At 43.8% G+C, this 20,148-nt stretch overlaps 1 protein-coding gene across 2 annotated transcripts; it reads right to left on the reverse strand.

The window, feature by feature from the left end:
- Positions 1-419: 419 nt before the first annotated feature.
- Positions 420-19,457, reverse strand: GPANK1 (G-patch domain and ankyrin repeats 1). 2 transcript variants are annotated; one of them, XM_018564782.1, is made up of 4 exons: positions 19,435-19,457; positions 14,845-15,441; positions 11,766-12,243; positions 420-430 (listed from the first exon to the last, which is right to left on the reverse strand). In XM_018564782.1, exons 1-3 carry the CDS (start codon positions 19,440-19,442, stop codon positions 11,784-11,786), a joined length of 1,065 nt encoding a protein of 354 aa, XP_018420284.1. In that variant the 5' UTR covers positions 19,443-19,457; the 3' UTR covers positions 420-430; positions 11,766-11,783. The 2 variants fall into 2 exon arrangements, with proteins under 2 accessions (XP_018420284.1, XP_018420283.1); XM_018564781.1 differs by lacking the exon at positions 420-430 and having other exon boundaries at positions 11,751-12,243.
- Between the last annotated feature and the right edge of the window lie 691 nt (positions 19,458-20,148).

Consider the following 20,148-nt stretch of genomic DNA (forward strand, 5'->3'; position numbering starts at 1 on the left):
CAAATTTTTAGCCTTTGCACATGTCTAGTCACGTGTGTGTGTGTGTGTGTGTGTGATGGGGGGCTTCGGGATAATTTCAGGGGTCCAAACAGACCCCTGACATTTCCCTTTTGAAATAGAAAGAGATTGAAGACACAAAATCTTCTGCTCATACAGGTGGGGGAGGGCAGCAGGGATTCGAGGATGAGCTGGAGCCTGTGCTGCTCCTCTTCTCCCTGCCGAGTTGTGGCTGTGTTGGCCGCCTGGAGCCCCTGTTGCCAATGGCGCCCAGTGCTCACCATGGCAATAAGGGCGAGGGGCGAAGCCAGGCCGGCCCTGGCTGCGCCCACTCTCAGCTTCGCCTGAGGCGAGTGCCTCACTCGCCCCATGGTAGCTACAGCCCTGGTGCTACACAATGGTTTTTTTCAGCTGACTCACTGAAAACAATGCACTCCCTGTGTTCCTCCTTTCTTTTAGCCTGATATAGATATGGATACATAAATAGGAATACACTGTTCAAGTTTGCAAGTAAGGTTACTGACTCTAGTAAGGCAGCTCTCAAACAATTACGTCTCCCTTAATGGATACCTGGAAGTGAATCATTGTATAGAAATAATGGGTGCCAAACCAGAAAGTGGAAGAATTCAAAGATGACTTCCATTATTCATAATTAGATCAGCCAATGTCTTGCAACAACAGCCCCCTTCATCAGGGCTACAAAACAGACTAAATCCTTGAGCTGGAACGGGTATGCACTGCTGACTTCACTCTGACTTTATTTGCTGCATGCTTGTTCTAGGTCAGACTCATAAACAGCTGAAACCAGAGACAACCCGGCCACTAGAATGTTGTTAATGAGAACAGCAACAGGAGCTCCCTCGCTTTTCTGAGAACTGGTTTTATTTAAATGGTGCAAACCAACAGACAAAGGAGTGAAATATCGAAGAAAATGTTTACCACAAAAGTAACCCATTTACATACCATAAACTATAAATAGAACAAGGCTTTAACACATACTGCTATGAAGACTACTGAAGTTATACACACATATATTCTAAGTCTTCATAATAGATTGGCAACAAAGGGGCAATGGTGACAATATGTGGGCAACAAATGGGCAATCATGGCCATAAAAAGGGCAGAGAACCGATGGTGAGACCAGAGTGTTAAAGAAGTGGAGTTTGGACACAATAAGATCAGATAGTAGAGGAAGTAATACAGAGGGCAAGATAATGGAGGGAAGGCCACTGCCAAAATGTTGGCAAAGAAATACTAATTGATGCAATGGTTTGGATGGAGGCCTGGAGCGTCGCTGTGGGAGATCTTCCAGTACCTAATATCTTTGCAGCTCTTTGCATTAGGTCATGTTACCTGCCAGTCAGAGCCGTGAAGGGAGTGAGTAGTTGAAGATCTTTTGTGGTACGGCTCTTACATTAAATGGAGAGCAAGCTAGTACAACCAAACAGCTGCTTTTACTACTTGCAGGTCCTCCACTTAGATGAGGGGAGGGTCTCTCTACTCCAGGGGAAAATTGCCTGTATGTTATAGATCAGGGGTATGCAAACTCTGGCCCTCCAACTGTGGTGATACTACAAATTCCATCGGGCATCTGCCTCTGGGAATCATGCCTGTGCCTGTTAGAGTTTTGTCATGCCAAATGGAATTTTTAGTTGCAACACAGCTGGAGGGATGGCGTTTACCTACCCGTTACGGATACATGGGTCCTATCTGCTACTTACTCTGACTGTACCCTGCAGTCGGTTGTATCCAGGGGTATACCCACCACCCTGCCCGGGGTATGTTCGCTGTTCATTTAATTCCCAGCAGAGTGGACAATGTGCATGGATATGTTCAAAAGAATAAAATATAACTGCAACATGTTTGGCTTTCAAGCTGAATCACTGGAGATCATTCACATTTCCAGCATTTGTGACATACGTGTTGATTTACTAATTGTAAATAGGTTTTTCACTTTTCCACTTTGCATGGGAATTTTAACTTAGCTTAGTGAATGAGGTGAAGTTCCACTGGCTTCCATCACCCAATCAAGTGAACGTAATTGGGTATTTTTTGCTATGAACAGGAAATGGAGCAGCTCATCTCTCACACATCCACTCCCGCTAATGGAACCTCGGTGCCAGGTGAAGCTTCTGCCTAAGTCTAAAATCCAAGAGTCCATAGAAAGCTGGCACTCAAAACAATAGAATTCCAATAATATCCATTGATTCCCAAAAGGTCATAAAAACAGTCAATAACAAAAATGTCAACACACCGAAATTCACTTGCAAAGTGAGCAGCCTATTTGCCTTTGATAGATTAACCTCATAGAGTTCTCAGAGAACAAATAAACCGAGATCGAAAATTATATCTAGAAAGTGCAGTTTCCCCCATTGCACGGGAGCTAATGATGGGAAACATGTCATAACAAGCATGTAAATATTACACCAATAAGTGGTATGAAATTTCACACAAATAAAATGGTGGTTCTAAGGACTATGGTTGAGAGCATGTTTGGTATTTTAGTCATAGAAGCTTGAGCTTATGGCAGCGCAAGGACATCATGGAGTCGTATTCCCACAAAGGATTTAGTCTAAAGCACCCAGATAGCAAGCAATTGAGCTGCAAGTTATAAAATGACTTGCTAAACTATTGCAGACTTGCCAAGCTTCACAAGTTTGTTGCACAATTACAGCAAGTCTGCATTCCAAGTCTCCAGACCAGCGAGCTTGCAGAACTCTTGCTAAGACCTGCAGGACTCTTGCTGTAGACTTGCCAAGCAAATTTGCTACAAATTCAAAAAGTGTCAACTAGAACTTGTGCTGCGAGTGTTCTGCAAGTCTACAACTTACCAGGAATGTGTGCAGCAAGTTAACAAGAATTACAATGTAACCCTGCCACGAATTTGTGGCAAGTTATTCTTGCTATATGGGCAGCCTTTCTGAACCAGGGTTCTGTGGAACTCTACGGTATCTCCAGAGGTTGCTGGGGGTTCCTTGAACAGTGATCAGTGGAAGACTGATCTCCCACCCAACAGAGCCTGCATAGTTCATCACCACTGGGGTCTCTCCTCTCATTATTCATAAATGTGAGTGGGACATTATACTGTCCCTCAAAGTAAGGTTGCATTTCTCCACCAATCTACAATATTTAGTGCTTGTGTTTAATTTCTGGCCTTTCTCGTTATTTTTCCTTTTGCTTTCATGATTATTACTGGAAATAATGTGTTCATACAAAGCATATGTTAAAATATGAAGTGCTCTGAATGTCAATTACCCCGTTCTTTATTCTGTTATTTATTAGCGCATCTACAACTTACCAATCATGTTATTGCGCTATAACTATCATTTGATCAGGGGTTCTGTGAGGCTTCAAAATGATTTCAATGGTTCCACCATGGAAAAAAAGGTTGAGAAAGACAGATTAAAGCATTGTTATTTTATTACTTTATTGCTGTGTTGTAAATTAACTGAAGATGCAACTTCCAGAGTATCACGACAATGTAAATAAGGGACAAGTTGGGGATTTCTATTTAAATGCCCCAGCCCTCCTTTAATACAATAAGCGAAGTCATCCACCTGCAGTTCCATTCATAACTTCTACAATGATGGCCTCCTGTGTTGTCTATGGCCTCACAGGTAAAAATCTAGTGCACTAAAGTCCTATAGACCTGAATAGAACATACTTGTACTACAGGAGCAATGTCCCACTCAAGTCTATGGGAAGTTAGAAAAAAAAAACTACGGTTTTACCAGCCGAACTACAGAAAGCACAGGTAGCGCAGCCATCATAGGAATTAAAAAAGCTCCTGCACAGGACATAGCCCAACTTAGTGTAACTTGCTAAACTATTGCAGACTTGCCAAGCTTCACAAGTTTGTTGCACAATTACAGCAAGTCTGCATTCCAAGTCTCCAGACCAGCGAGCTTGCAGAACTCTTGCTAAGACCTGCAGGACTCTTGCTGTAGACTTGCCAAGCAAATTTGCTACAAATTCAAAAAGTGTCAACTAGAACTTGTGCTGCGAGTGTTCTGCAAGTCTACAACTTACCAGGAATGTGTGCAGCAAGTTAACAAGAATTACAATGTAACCCTGCCACGAATTTGTGGCAAGTTATTCTTGCTATATGGGCAGCCTTTCTGAACCAGGGTTCTGTGGAACTCTACGGTATCTCCAGAGGTTGCTGGGGGTTCCTTGAACAGTGATCAGTGGAAGACTGATCTCCCACCCAACAGAGCCTGCATAGTTCATCACCACTGGGGTCTCTCCTCTCATTATTCATAAATGTGAGTGGGACATTATACTGTCCCTCAAAGTAAGGTTGCATTTCTCCACCAATCTACAATATTTAGTGCTTGTGTTTAATTTCTGGCCTTTCTCGTTATTTTTCCTTTTGCTTTCATGATTATTACTGGAAATAATGTGTTCATACAAAGCATATGTTAAAATATGAAGTGCTCTGAATGTCAATTACCCCGTTCTTTATTCTGTTATTTATTAGCGCATCTACAACTTACCAATCATGTTATTGCGCTATAACTATCATTTGATCAGGGGTTCTGTGAGGCTTCAAAATGATTTCAATGGTTCCACCATGGAAAAAAAGGTTGAGAAAGACAGATTAAAGCATTGTTATTTTATTACTTTATTGCTGTGTTGTAAATTAACTGAAGATGCAACTTCCAGAGTATCACGACAATGTAAATAAGGGACAAGTTGGGGATTTCTATTTAAATGCCCCAGCCCTCCTTTAATACAATAAGCGAAGTCATCCACCTGCAGTTCCATTCATAACTTCTACAATGATGGCCTCCTGTGTTGTCTATGGCCTCACAGGTAAAAATCTAGTGCACTAAAGTCCTATAGACCTGAATAGAACATACTTGTACTACAGGAGCAATGTCCCACTCAAGTCTATGGGAAGTTAGAAAAAAAAAACTACGGTTTTACCAGCCGAACTACAGAAAGCACAGGTAGCGCAGCCATCATAGGAATTAAAAAAGCTCCTGCACAGGACATAGCCCAACTTAGTGTATTTAGGAGGTCTGGAATAATGGGGTTTTGTATGAGGCCTCAGACCTCCAATAGCTACAGACCTCCAAACTTTGTGTGACCTTAAGATTGGTACAACAACAATGCGTGGAGAGCTTCATGGAATGGGTTTCCATGGCCAAGCAGCTGCATCCAAGCCTTACATCACAAAGTGCAATGCAAAGCGTCGGATGCAGTGGTGTAAAGCACGCCACCACTGGACTCTACAGAAGTGGAGACGTGTTCATTGGAGTGACGAATCACGATTCTCTGTCTGGCAATCTGATGGATGCGTCTGAGTTTGGCGATTGCCAGGAGAATGGTACTTGCCTGACTGCATTGTACCAAGTGTAAAGTTTGGTGGAGGGGGGATTATGGTGTGGGGTTGCTTTTCAGGGGTTGGGCTTGGCCCCTTAGCTCCAGTGAAGGGAACTCTTAAGGCATTAGCATACCAAGACAGTTTGGACAATTTCATGCTCCCAACTTTGTGGGAACAGTTTGTGGATGGCCCCTTCCTGTTCCAACATGACTGCGCACCAGTGCACAAAGCAACGTCCATAAAGACATGGATGGGGAAGTTTGGGGTGGAGGAACTTGACTGGCCTGCACATAGTCCTGACCTCAACCTGATAGAACACATTTGGGATGAATTAGAGCGGAGACTGCAAGCCATAGTGTATACGCAATGTTTTTCCTTTTTGTTCGCCTTGACACCCACAGAAGTTGCATGTGTTTATGTGGGGAAGTGGGGGATGTCATGTATTTAACTACACTGGTCTGAATAGGTAGTTATGAAGGCAGGATTGTACACGTTGTGTGGGAAATGCAGAGATCAATATTAAAATGCATGTTTTTGCTACAAGCTATTCAATTTAAATTTTCACCAGATTGAAATGCATACTGCAAAAAAAACAAAACACCACTGTGTTGGTTCAAGTAAATGTAAAGCCACTGTTTTTTTTTTTTTTTAGGTTTTAGATAAAGTAGAGGGTGGTTAAAATTTGTGCAAGTTATCCCCTTAGCTGTGCAGTAGTTTGTTCCAATGCCGCCATCACCTTTTGGATGCCATGGCATGCATGGTAATATGAAGAAAAATATAAACGTATGTGAATATATATATATACACACACACACACTATTATTATTTTTTTATTATTTTTTTTCCCCTCAAACAGCTGTCACTAAAACAAGTCTACCTGTTAGAAGGTTTGTTGGAACCCTTCCCTACTATATCCAAAATAAAAATAAAGTTTTAGCTTTACGTACACTTTATATATAAGTATGAAAGGAGGGGAGACCTCTGTTCCAGTTTGAATGCATAGGTAAGTTGAAACTATCGAGTGTTAGTTTTTTTTCTAATCTAGTCATATACACAACATATTATAATATATACTAGTATATATTATACTCACACATAATTACGAGAGATAATCACTGTCCTACCCAACGTAAATCACTTAAAAGGTTTGCTTTGCATTTTTTTTAGGTTTATCAGCGGTAAAATGATATATACCAATTTAAAAAAAAGAAAGGATCAAAATATAACCCCAACACATTTAGTGCCCATACAAGGTCCCCCTGATGGTAGTTTTCAATACATATTTTAAATATATTAGGCATATAAAAGAAAATTACTCATCAGGCACACTTGGCGATGCAATACAGATAGCATTTAGGAAGTGTGTAGGACATTTAAGACGTCAGTTGAAGTGTAAAATATTCTATATTTAGCATCAGTAAAAAAAATATAAATTATAATTTGGGTCTATTAATTTCAGTATCGACTACACATGCATAACAGATATTGTATTGACTTTGTGTAAAAAAAAAAAAACAACCTTGCACACCTGTATTTCATGTACTAGCTTTTTTTTTTTAAACAAAATCTGAATTTAACCTTTTCTGTAGCAGAATAAAATACAATACTTGCTGATAGTCATAATAGGATTAAAATGTGTGTTAAACCAAGTATATTATTAGGTTTTCAATTCAAAATATTGGCAGCCATTTACTTTAGGAAATGTGTTTTGAATAGAAAGCTACTAAGGGACAAACCTACACCAAATGTGACGGACTCTGCTAATTCTTTTGGTTTGTCTTTCATTTCTTTAGTGAAAAGGTATTGGGCTAGTTAGCTAGTTTCCATTTAATAACTCTTGAACAGCACATTTAAAACATGTTCAAAATTCAAAACCGAGATATTTAATAAATGTAATTTTTTTTCCTGATGATAGCAAATATAAGCAGAACAGATCATAAGTAAAAGCAAAAACACAAAATGTGTGTTTGCTATATCTGTATTTTTACCCCCAAACTTAGAAATGTGCACATTTTTAATATACATTTTACACATTTTTATTGAAAAAAAACTGTAAATCTATGTTTATCTTAACTGACTCTCTAAATCAGCAACAATTATAAGGTCTCAAAGTTTTTAAATGATTGTGTTTATCTTCTAAATACTAAAAAAGTTATTAGAAATCTAAATTGGTGTGCACAAATGTTGATGCCAATTAATCAAATAGTTTTTACTTTTTAAAACAATGTTGTTTTTAGATAATTTCATCACACATATGCAGCAAGGAACCTTCATCTGGAAAAAAATGCTTTTAATAGATTCTAAAACAAATGAGAGCATGTTCACTTTTTAAAAAAATTTAATTTATTTACTATAGTGAGTTTTTACTTTGAGTACCCAATCATATACAAAACAATTTAAACAAAACAAGGTCTTGCCTTGTACTGTACACGGTAAGAGGATCAAAGTGAAGAGAGATGAATTTTGATCACTAAGCTGAGTGAACTTTTTCAGCTTTCGCTAGTAAATCAGAATCACTTGTTTTGTTTGTGTATATATTCCCAGTGAACAATATAGAGAAATGAAAAGTGTTTAGAATAAAATAAAACTAGGTTGGAAATGAAATATATTAAATTGGATATATTTCAAATATATTTATATCTTAATATATACACATTATATATATATATATATATATATAAACAAAACAATTATTTTAAAATATTATAATAAAATATTTCAGAAAACCTGTGGCTGTATAACCTCCAATTTTAAAGTAAAACGTTCTGAAAATGAATTTTTCCCCAATTATTATCTTACCGGTTCGTGGAATTACATGAAGAAGAAAGAGAAATAAAGAGGCTTTGCAGAGAAGATAAAACGTCATCATCTTGGGCAGAGAGGCGAAGGCAAAATGATTTAATCAACGGTTAATTTCTTCTTCTTAGAGCTAACACCTCAGCACCACCCCCCTCTACCGTAGTCCACCGCGCTTGAAAAACATCATGGAAAATGTGGTTAAGTCAGTAATGTTAGCCATCGAAGCGTTGCCGCTTGGGTCACCACTATATCTGTTCATCTAAAATATATAGCACGTTTCTTCGCAGAACATATGACGAGCGACTTCCAACAATACACAAAAAAAGGATTGTCTGTAGAGTGAGAAAAAAAAGAAGACAGGTGGCAAAATATGGTACAGATATAAGTAGATGCTCATAAGAGTTCAAATTGCAATCCAGTAAAAAAGCAGACAAGCACTTTAATGTTAATCAAACATTTTAATATTAGACCTTCAACTCCTTCGTCGCAATCTCTCAACCTTCTGCTGAATTATCAGATATGATAAAAAATATTTTTCAGCACTAGACAAGAAAATATTATTTTAGTTTTCTGTGCAATTATATACGTTATATTTGACCAAAGGAGACCTCTATGGACTGATTTACTTTATGTGACACTATACTCAGGACTTGAATCTTAAAAATGCATCCAAGTAACTATTAACAAAATTGTATCGTATTTGTTTATCACTCGGCTGTAGATCGTCAAATCATCTCTGAATTGGTGCTGACACTGTCCTTCCTTCTGGAGGGGGGCTACTTTTGCTCCCCATGGTCCCTGTGTGTATTGTAAAGTAGTCACCGCTCCAAGCTCACTCCCGGGATAGACATCAATCTCTCATTTTAGTTTCCTAATTTGTATTCAGATTGTAGTCCATCCCGGGAGTGAGCTTGTAGCGGTGACTACTTTACAACACACACAGGGACCATGGGGAACAAAAGTAACCACCCTCCAGAAGGAAGGACAGTGTCAGCACCAATTCAGAGATGATTTGAGGACCTACAGCCGAGTGATACACAGATAAGATACAATTTTGTTAATAGTTAAGGAACTTAAATGCATTTTCAAGATTCAAGTCCCGAGTTTAGTTTCACTTTAAGGCGTTAAGAATCTTCACTTATGTGAATCTCTCTTCAGTTATCTAGTCATGTGAAAAGCATCTGCATGTGATTTGTTATTCAAAGTGAACAGGAATTTGCTTTTCACATGACTGGATAATTGAAGGGTATATTCACACAATGTATTGAGTTATTGTATTCCTGCACTTAAAAATCAGGTCAGCAGATTCCCATTGAGATGAAAGGAGTAGTGTAGATGCGAGCTCAAGGGCTGAGTCTGACCTGCTGGGCATTGTTATCTTTGGATGCAGCAGATCCTATTGAGGTACGTTTGAATTGTAGGCAAAGCAAGTCAGTCGCAGCCTCTGGACTGCTATGTCTGGTCTTATGCCTGGAATAAATAAAGAAGACTTTAACTGGATCCAGAACTGTGCAAAAACACTTTTCTACTGTTTATGATAAGGGGCTGGTGGATGCCTTGGTTGTGCACCAGTGTTCCATGGAACAGCATTGGAAGAAGGCCGTAGAGCACTTGGTTTGTATTGAGGTTTTCTTGTAAAACGCTGAGTTCTGTGAACACGTCTTCCAGCAGCGTGGCATTTGAATGGAAAAGACTGAGATTCATAAGAACGCCAACGTGAGACCTTACTGGCTACAGCCAGTCTTGTGAATTAATATTAGAAATATTCAGGCGCACTCCAGACGGCAGTAGACCAAACAAGATGGGTGATGAGGTTGTAAAACAACAGACGGGGTTATTGGATCATATTCACTAGTTACAAGACAGTATTGTGAACACATCCTAATGCTCTTGGTAGCTGAGAAGCTGCTCATGTGTGATAAATACAATTGCTTATAAAGAGCATTATGATGCGCGGGTGATACTGCTTTACATTACATACATTTTCTGCACTGCCCAGCCAGACAGATGACACCCCTAGGTCCCAGCCAATCAATTCATCTAGCTGCTTCAGTCAATGAGCTTCCTAGGTCATCTCTTTGCTTCCAGCCCCCTTAAATGGACAGTGAATCTGAATCAGCTCCTCTGTTGGGTGAACTAAGGACTGACCCAGGAAGCTGTAATGGTAAATCGGATATTAGCAGAGTGATCACCATGACTAGCTGATGTGCGTATCACAAGAATGGATAGCCAACATCACAAATCTTTTGTCAGGTAAAACACTAAACAAGTGTATGTAGCCATTTGCCTGGAATACCACTATTAGGAATATTCTCAGGGGGGAATTTATCAAAGCAACTGCGACTGTTTTAGCCTCTTAGATCTTTTTTTTTTTTGTGTACATCTGTTTTGCCGCTCCTTTTACATGTGCGTCTGTTTTGACCAGAACTTGCGCTATTTTCCCGATTGCGCATGTTTTGCGAAAGTTCGCAACTGTTTCCATCTGCGCTTGTCCTGCGGCTGTCTTAAACTGGAGCATCACCTAACAAAGCAATCGCTACTTAAGAAGTCTACATGACTGCTTAAGCGACAGTTAAGCTTTTTGCCTGGAGTTGCGAGTCTTCTTTCCGGGAGTCTATTTAAAGGAGAAGTATGGGGTAACCTTTTTATCCCATAGTTCTCTTTAGTGTCACGGGAGGATATATACTAACCTCCTCCCGTGATCCAAAGATCAGCATATAGCGAGCTACAGCAGCTGATCCCAACAATACTGTAGAGATTCCCCCAGCTGTCTGATTGACAGCGGGTTTTGCTTATCTAGAGGCAGAGCCAGCTGTGCTCGCCCCCTCCTATGTTCGTTCCTCCAGTCTGCACTTGAGGATTGGAGAGGGGAGGGGGGAATCCCTCTGCAGGGAGATGATTGAGAAGTGAGCGAGTGACGGTATATAGTTCGCTCACTTCCTGATCTTTAGAGCCGACGTGTGACAGCTTCAATGACGCACAGCGGCTCTAACTATGAGTGTAAATCAGTCACCTCATAGTTCTCCTTTAATCACATTGATGATCAACATTACATTACCAACATAAATCTGGCGCAAATATATCCCATGCGACTTCAAACACGCAATTGCTATGATAAATTCCCCTGACTTTGTTTTCGTGATGGTTTGTTAAAGGCAAATTGACCTTCGAGTTTATATTCGTTAAATAGATTCCAGATGCATCACCAACATTCTTTAGAAAGCAGCCACAACCTGAGTAGAAAAGCCTGTCCCCTGCCAGCATGCTGCAGAGAAGAACCCTTTCCCTCTGTGTGGAAGCAGAGGTCTCTCTGACCTGGTATGAGTCGGAGATGGAGCTCTCCAATGAGCAGGGAGTGAGAACTTTTCTAATTGCAGAGCTATAGGTCTGACTAAGCCTGGGGACGTGTTGGACCTCTGTAGAGAGACCACTGCATCCGCACAGAAAGCAAGGGTCCTTCTCTGCAACATGCTGGCAGGGGACAGGCTTTTCTACTCGGGCTGTGGCTGCTTGCTAAAGGAAATGAACTGTGAGGCTTTTTCTTTTGATGGACCTGGAATGTATTTAGCCGATCTAAACTAAAACTTCTAATGGGCTTTCAGTATCTTCTTTAGTAAGTCAGAATTCAAAGCATTTATACGCACATCACAGCAGGATTTTAAAAATCAATGTTCATATAGGTCCTCAAATTCCTTTCCCAGGCTTTAGTTTTGTCTTCCTTTCTTTTTTCTTCCTTTTTGCTGACAGTAGCCACCCTTTCTGTCCTCATATGTGTAGTCTGTGGCCTAGCAACTGCCTGCGTGTCATTAGAAGCAAAATGGGTGACTTTGGGCTTCTCGTTTCTCTGAAAGCCAAGACCTTTTTGGTCCCTCTTGAGAACGGTCTGAATAGGAAATTTCCTGCCTGACCCTTCAGGTCCCAGGCCTGACTCACGATCCCAGCCTTCCTTAACCATCATCTTAAAGCCCACGTTGTGCTCTGGGATAGCGTAATACGTGGCTGGGAGTTTCTTCTTCTTGTTGAACAGATGAACGGTAGATCGTTCGTGTATCTCTATGCTGTCTTCCTGGTAATGCGTCTTGCAAACGTCGCAGAATTTCCTTTCCGGCGGCTGTGCTCTGCAAAATAAAAAAGGAGCGCGTCAGCACCACAGTTACTTCTAAAAAAAAGAGTTTTAACAAAGTAGAATGAAATGATACTTATTTAAAATCTGTTTGAAGTAAGGCTATATAGTAGGGATGCACAGATACAGTTTTTTTCCGTATTGAGCATGAGTACCGATATCTTGCTTTTGGTACTTGCCGAGACTGAATACCGATACTGGTGTTTCTGCTGACATGAAGCTGGCTAATGACATGCCGACTTCCTGATTGCCCGAGAAGCTGGCTCCATGTTGCATGGCGGGGAAACCGGCTTCCCAATCAATTAGCATCGAGCCAGCTTCCTGGCCAATCAAGCAATGACTCACCTCCCTGATTGGCCGGGAAGCTAGCTTCCCAGCCAATCAGCATCGAGCTGGCTGTTCAGCCAATCAGGAGTCATTACTCAGCACCCGGCTTCCCGATTGCATGGGAAGCTGGCTCTATATCATCCTTGCTCCTATTCTACATGTAAGCTCCAATGGCATAATCTAATGAGCCAATGAGCAAAGTGCAGAATCCTGAAAATGACTTTTGAATGCACCTATTCTAAACAGCCATAAGATGTGGGCTACAAACATCACAGCTGTGATTAAATATAGGCTATGTGTGTGAACTACTGTGTACTGTGGGGGCATATTTATACAACATAACCAATTTCTAGCTGTCATGGGCTGCCCATGGACTGGATGATGTATTAGATCTCCCCATCTCCATAATGATCACTGAGAAGCCAAAAAAAAAACTCACTTTACCTTGGCGAGACCCTATACTTGACTTGGTTATGACAAATGAAGCTGCTGAACTAATGTTCAGAGATTTTCCAGCATGCAGAAAGATATACAAGACCAACAATGAGTGCAGGGTCAGTCACTAGCATCTACAACACATCTAACCGTAGCAAAGACTAGATGGAACTTGGCTTGAGGTTGACTACAGTGAACTATGTAAAAGCCAGTTTCTGAATGGTTGCTGAGGATTCCTGGAATGACTGTTCCCTTACGGCACTGCCGGTCAGAGAAAATCTTCCTCTGAACGGAAGTTTCCGGTATCGGAGCATTTGAGTGAGTACTCGACCCAATACTCGGTATCGGCACAGATACTAGTATCAGTATCGGTATATCCCTACTATGTAGTATGCACCACCTGCAGTGCTACAGTAAGCCCCATTGGTCAGGAGCCTGGGTCCCCAAACCTGGTGCATACAGCTGGTTCCTATTTTTTGAGGTTTTCTCTAGTTGTTGTGAATGGAGCTGGCTCCTAAAAAATCCTGCTGGCTCCTGAATTCCATATGAATTTGTCCACCCCTGCAACCAGGACCCTAGGAAGGTACATTGCAAGTAGAGGCATTCTAAAAGTCTGTGCTTTCACAGGCACAACCCCTGCCACCATGACCCTTCCTCCCCCACTCTGCCTATTTTAGACAACGAGTGCCTCAAGGCATTGCCCGATAAGATGGGGAAGCCTACCTTCCCCATATACTGGAGGCCAGGGTTGTGTGCAAGGGGCTGGGGAAATGCTGAAGGTATAATATGAACCTTATCGTGTGCACTATGCAACCTTCATTTTAACTAGTCAGTATATTTCTAAAGTACAGTGTACTAGTGCAAAGGTGACATCACTGCTCCGTTCAACACCCGGGCACACAAAGGGGTGCAGGCTGGGAGCCGTCCACACTCCAACACAGCAACTCAAGAGAAGAAGCTGCACACCAGAGTCCACCAGCAACAGCAACTTTTAATCCATAAAGCTAAGAACCGCCAGCACACCAAGACTCCCCACCCAGATTGTCCGCAAAGTACAGGTTTGCACCATTTTGTGGACCAGATCTGGAACGCAGTGCATTGCGATTTTACCATGTTCCAGGGTAAAAAAAAAAATGTAAGCTTAAAATGGCCTTTCAGGTGCAGTCCAGTGCATTTGCATGCGTTTTCATGCGTTCCTGTGCATTCCAGACCAGAGAAAATAAGACAAGGAGCATTTTTTTTTGCCCGGTCTGGAATGGACTGCCCTGGTGTGAACAGAGCCCAGAAATACCATAGGGATACATTGGGATGCTTTTTGGAACAAACTGTTTTGGTCTGGACAAGTCTTTTACAGTCCCTGTAAAAGAATGTGGTTTCCACTTCTCTCCAGTCCGTGGTAAGGGAACTATTTGCTCTTATAAAGAGCTGCATGCAATGCTACTATCCAACACTTCTGGGTGTGTCAGCTAACGTGACCCCCCCCCCCGCGTGCCATGGTTTCTCCTACCAACCCCTGCATCACTACTGCAAACATTATTGCCCAATCGCCATGATGTATTCTCTGTAATTTAAAATAAGCAAAAATTTGAGGTATCCAAGAGGTACAGGGCACATTGAGGAATCAGGCCTTGGGGCAGCAGAAAGAGTAAATCCGACCCTATACCATTGGGGGGAGGAGGGGGGCACATTGAGGAATCTGGCCTTGGGGCAGCAGAGAGAGTAAATCCGGCCCTGTACCATTGGGTACAGGAGGAGGAGGGGAGGGGGGCACATTGAGGAATCGGGCCTTGGGGCAGCAGAGAGAGTAAATCCGGCTCTGTATAAGCCCCCTCACCTTGGTTGGGACTCCTGCGGCTGACCCTTCAGAGAATCCTGCAGAAGCTTGACGACCTCCCGGTGTCCTCCTTCTTCTGCTAACCTCAGCGCGTCCTTGCCTCGAGTTTCACAGACGCCCACCCAGGCCGCTCCTCTTTTCAACAAGTAACTCACAGCGTCTTTGTTACCCGCGAATGCCGCACTCATCAGCGGCGTCCAGTAATAACCGTCATGGAAATTGATGTCACAATGTTCTTTTTCCACCAGCTGTCTCAAACCTTTCATGTCTCCGTACTGTGAACATCTGAGCAGCTGGTGGCCCGCTTTTTGGTTCATCGGTTCCTGGACAGACGTATTCGGTCCACCCTGGGAAGACCCGATACGTGGCTCTTCTTGTGGTGGAGATCTGTGAGCTCTGCGCTTCCGAGATGGTTTTCTTGGAGCTGGTGGCTCTTCGTCATTAGCGAGGAGGCTCTCGTAGAAGCTTCTCGCCTCTTCCCCTGTATGGCCAACCCCAGTTGAGTTGAAGGGTCTCTTCTTGGTGCGCTCTCCATTTTCCCACAAATCGGATTTTTCGCGGGCCTTGGTGAATGTGATGAGCCTTGGAAAATACATCCTCTAAGATAGGAGGAAATATTAAGGAAGAGAGTCACAAAAAAGTTACAGTAATATAGGGCTGTAACTAATTTTCATAACTGATTAGTTGGCCGATTATTTTTTCGATTAATCGGATAAAAAAATTAAATAAATGCCATCCTTAATGTAAAATAAAATACACAAATGCATTGTTACAAACAAAGTTTACTTTAGAATAAAACTGCATGCACAATTTATTGCAATCGCACTGCACTGGAAAGCATGGCATCACACTGTGGGTGGGAGGTGCGTTTGCGGTGCCATTGAAAATGAATGGCACTGCAACACACCTCCCGCAGGAGAATTTGTCAGGCGGAAACCAAAAAAGACTTTTTTTGATACCTTTTATCATATTTATTTTTTTAAATAATTGTATTGTAAGCACATGGCGCTGCAATACCTTCAGACCGGGAAGGGCAGCTGCCAGTGGCAAGATTCTTCAGACGGCAGCTGAATGTAAATAGGCGGGGGGGGGGGGCAATAGCCAGCCTGCTATAGGCCATCTCAAATTGCAATAGCCAACAGCACCCGCCCACTGCGCCCTGCTCCCAGCATGGAGGTGAGAGCTGGGGGATCCAACCAACTAATGACAACTATTCTCATCATCGATTAACCGATTAGTTGGTTGCAGCTCTACAGTAATATTAAAGTATAACCGAAGCCAAAAGTTTTTTAGTATTGGAAACAGTAAGGGAGAGTGATGACCTCCATTAGCTTTTTTTTTTTTGCCACCTGTGTCCCATTAATGAGATTTCCCTTCACTTCCTGTGTTGTATGTGAGGAGTCCAAGGGCCCGCCCACAACATGGAAGTGGAGAGCACTGGCTGGTAGGGGGGGAGAGGGATAGGATAAGTAAAACTGCCTTTGAATAGTACCCTAGACACAAACGGTGCAATGGAGCCCCAATGCCAGGGTACTTCCTCCTTTGGAGGTCAGCTTTAAAGAAAATAGAACCAATTCTCATACACTGTCCATCTACATTGGACACTATTTAAAGGAGAATTATGGGACAAGTGATTTTCACTCAGCCTCATAATCTGAGCCGACTTGCGACAATGAAACTGTCACAGGTCGGCTCAGTAGATCGGGAAGTGAGCGAACACATACCGGCGCTCGCTCACTTCTCGATCTATCCGTGCAGAGAGCCGTGACTGTCACTCACGGCTCCCTGCAGGGATTCCCTCCCCCCCCCAGCTCTGACTGGCGGAACACAGACGGGGGAGCGTACAGCTGGCTTTGCCTCTGGATAGGCAGAGTCAGCTGTCACTCACGCAGCTGGGTGGATCCAGACAGAATTGTCGGGATCCGTTTCAGCTGCGGCGTCTCAGTATACCGGGGTGACCGGAGGACGCCAGTTTGTGTCCTCCCGTTACCCTTAGGAGATCTATGGGGAAAAGCCCTGACCCCATAGTTCTCCTTTAAATCAGAACCCCGGGTGAAATGTGGACAGTGTGTGGAAGTGTTGGATCACTGGCATGGTTTCTATTGTGTGTGTCCCCCACGGGGGGAGATTTGCTCTCATGGTCGCTTGAACAGAGAGTGAGGAGAAATTTCCCCTATGGGGAGAGGTGTCACATTGACGGAGGTTCTAACCGGCGCACACACTGCTAAACGGCTTTTATTTATTCATTGTGTCCGGGGTCACCCAAGCAAAGAATAAGGGGAAGTCATCCAATGGGCATACATTCGGGCTCCTTTTTACATGTCTGGGATACACAGCTGATGCATAGACATGGATAGCTGTGTGTTGATATATGCGGGTAAACTCACAGAGAGCCTGCGTCCGACCCACAGAGGCCTGCGCACGACCCACAGAGAGCCTGCGCACGACCCACAGAGAGCCTGCGCACGACCCACAGAGAGCCTGCGCACGACCCACAGAGAGCCTGCGCACGACCCACAGAGAGCCTGCGCCCGACCCACAGAGAGCCTGCGTCCGGGGTGTGGTTCGCGAGTACCATATACCCAGGTATGTACCAGCTGTGTATCCCGGGGCACAGACAAAAAGCCCAAATTTATGTAATAGGCCCCTAAATGTGCCCGCGTGCATGGGGCCTTACAGGTACAGCCGGTCTGAGTAACTTCTATTATGGGGACAGAGTCACTTTAAGTACAATGGGAAGTAATATGGTCTCCTCTTGTACCCCCCTAGATGAGCATTTAACCCTTGCAGTATAGGGGGGTAAGATCTTTTTTTTGCCTTGTGCCCGGAGTTAGACTTTAAGACTGGGCATAGAGGACTAAGCTGTATACCAACCTATTCCTCACTCCAGCGCTCTCCCCGACGCTCTGCGATGTAGGCGGGCCCTCGCCTCTTGGCCCTGCATTGTACTTGATGGTGTCATCGTGCAACCGCCGACCAGAGCACTATTCAGAAGAGGCTTCAGGGGGACAGACGCACATGTGGGGGAAGGATACCAGAGCCAGGGGTATGGGAAGAATTGCAGATTATTACTCTACCCCCAGACCTAACAGGCATTAAACCCTTGCAGTGCATGGGGGGGGGGCACCACAAGGGTAGGGTAGCTTTTGTAATTGCAGATCTCAGCTTTATCTCCAGCCAAAACTTTTGCTTTAGTGTTGCATGGAGGAAAGGGTTAACATTCTGTTACCCAGCTAGGGAGATGCTGCCTCACTTCCTGTCCCTGTGACCCTCATACAAGTAATGGGAAGTCTCTCTTGTGGGGGTATGGATGGCAATACCAGAGGCTCTAACCCATCCCCCATGTGTCCAACACAGAGCACAAACCTTGTCTGGAGTTGGGGGGGGGGGCTGCAGCTGGGGGGACCCCCTTCTCCCATATCGTACCCCGATGACCAGGCGTGTCAAGCTTTGCCGCTGGCTTCACTACTCCTCATTGCAGCTCTATAGATTACAAACCGCCTGCCCTGAAAACATGATCATTATAAAGAGGTCCTGTCATGAGGAAAGGATGTCAGCTGCTATTGCTGCCCTCCTACTGAAAATGCTAGTTGTCTGGCTTGTCTCCAGCTGCAGCACTTTTTGGCACGGCGGCCAACTCCGGCCCTCCAGCTGTTGTGGAACTACAAGTCCCATGAGGCATTCCAAGACTGACAGTTACAGGCATGACTCCCAGAGGCAGAAGCATGATGAGATTTGTAGTTAAAGCACAGCTGGAGGACCGAAGGTTGCTTACCCCTGCTCTAGGTTCACCTCTTCGGTGGCACGGTATTCCTGGAAATCCTCTGCTTATAGAGCAAACCGTTGGCTGGCTGTACGCATATATGTGGCGGCATGGCGGTGGGCTTTAACGCAAGCGTGATCACTCTGACAGCCTAACGCGGCGATCACATGATCAGGAAGCCCATGAAATAATATCCCTTTAAGAGCCCATTAGCACCAAGGTGGCTGCAGATCAGCGCGGTTTCCGCGCCGAATTCAAAAGGGAGGTTTTGGGAGTTTTAATTGCGTTTCAGCGCTGAAACGCAATTAAAAACACCCAGAACCACGCTGATCAACGCGGCAAAAAAGGGCCGGGGAGCAGTTCAGGCGTGGGGGGCGGTTTGGAACGTGTATGAACGGTCCCCATAGCAATGTATGGGATCATTCATGTCAACCAAACCGCCCCACTGTGAACAGACACTAAAGCAGTGGTGGTCAACTCCGACCCTCCAGCTGTGCTTTAACTACAAACCCCAGCATGCCTCTGCCTCCGGGAGCCATGCCTGTAATGTCAGTCTTGCAATGCCTCATTCATGGGACTTGTAGTTCCACAACAGCTGGAGGGCCAGAGTCGCCCACCCCTGCATTAAAGGGCTAGCTTCCACCGGCAGCAAAGGGTTAAACATTTGATAAACACGCTGCATGTGAAAATAGCCCCGTGTGTCGCAGGAAGCCTTGGGTGGGTTAGCGAAGCCTCACATGTCACAGCTAGCGAAAAACCGCACACCCTGCGTCCAGAATTACGCCACTTCCTGTTCTAGTTAACGCTCACCGTTCGCAGAAACTCACCTTCTCATAGGAAGCCAGCTACAAGCTGGACGGTGTACGCTGCAAGGGGGGGGCGTGGCCTGGGAGGATGTGACATCACAATCATGTGACTATCACGTGACTTGTCTACAGCCAAGCCAGGAAGACTGGCCAGGTTCCCATCCGATTCCTGATCAGCTGGTTGGGTGGGGTTAACCCCCTACGTGCCAGAGCCGTCTTCCCTCGTAGTCCCGGAATGTTTTTGTTTTTACGCTCGGTAACTTTTTGTAATCCACGTTCATAAATGTTTTTTGTAATTTAAGATTTGCATGTGCATATTTTTTACTTTAGAGGTATAAGCCCCCTGTTGACTCCCGAGCGCGAGCGTCTTCGCACGATTTTGAAGCGCTTTCTCCTCGCATATTTTCAGGCTTCGGCGTCCGCCTGCATTCACACCTTGGCGTCAGTGTTTTTACAGTGTGTTTTGCGCGCTCATTGTTTGACGTGCGCACAAGAATATGCGCGTTTTCAAATACATTTCAGTCAATGTGGAAACACACACGTAAAAAACGCGCATAGAAATGTGCAAAGCGCTCGCGCGTTTTTCAGGCTTTGCCATCGAAACCTATGGAGCCAAACGCGCTGCACAACACCCCACAGAAGCTCAGGAACTGTTTCCAGCGACAGGCGTTTTGTCGTGTGTGCTTGTGCGCGACAAAACGCCTAGGTGTGAATTGGGGGCTTATTGTTTTAGGC

This window comes from Nanorana parkeri, unplaced genomic scaffold, assembly GCF_000935625.1.
Source record: "Nanorana parkeri isolate BGI_ZX_2015 unplaced genomic scaffold, ASM93562v1 scaffold780, whole genome shotgun sequence".
Lineage (NCBI taxonomy): Eukaryota > Metazoa > Chordata > Amphibia > Anura > Dicroglossidae > Nanorana > Nanorana parkeri.

What these genes read in the sequence shown, in the direction of transcription:
- GPANK1 (XM_018564782.1), bottom strand. An exon ending in CCGCAGGAGTCCCAACCAAG is followed by an intron (nt 12,244 to 14,844) that starts GTGAGGGGGCTT and finishes TTTATTTTGCAG; the next exon opens with AGCACAGCCGCCGGAAAGGA.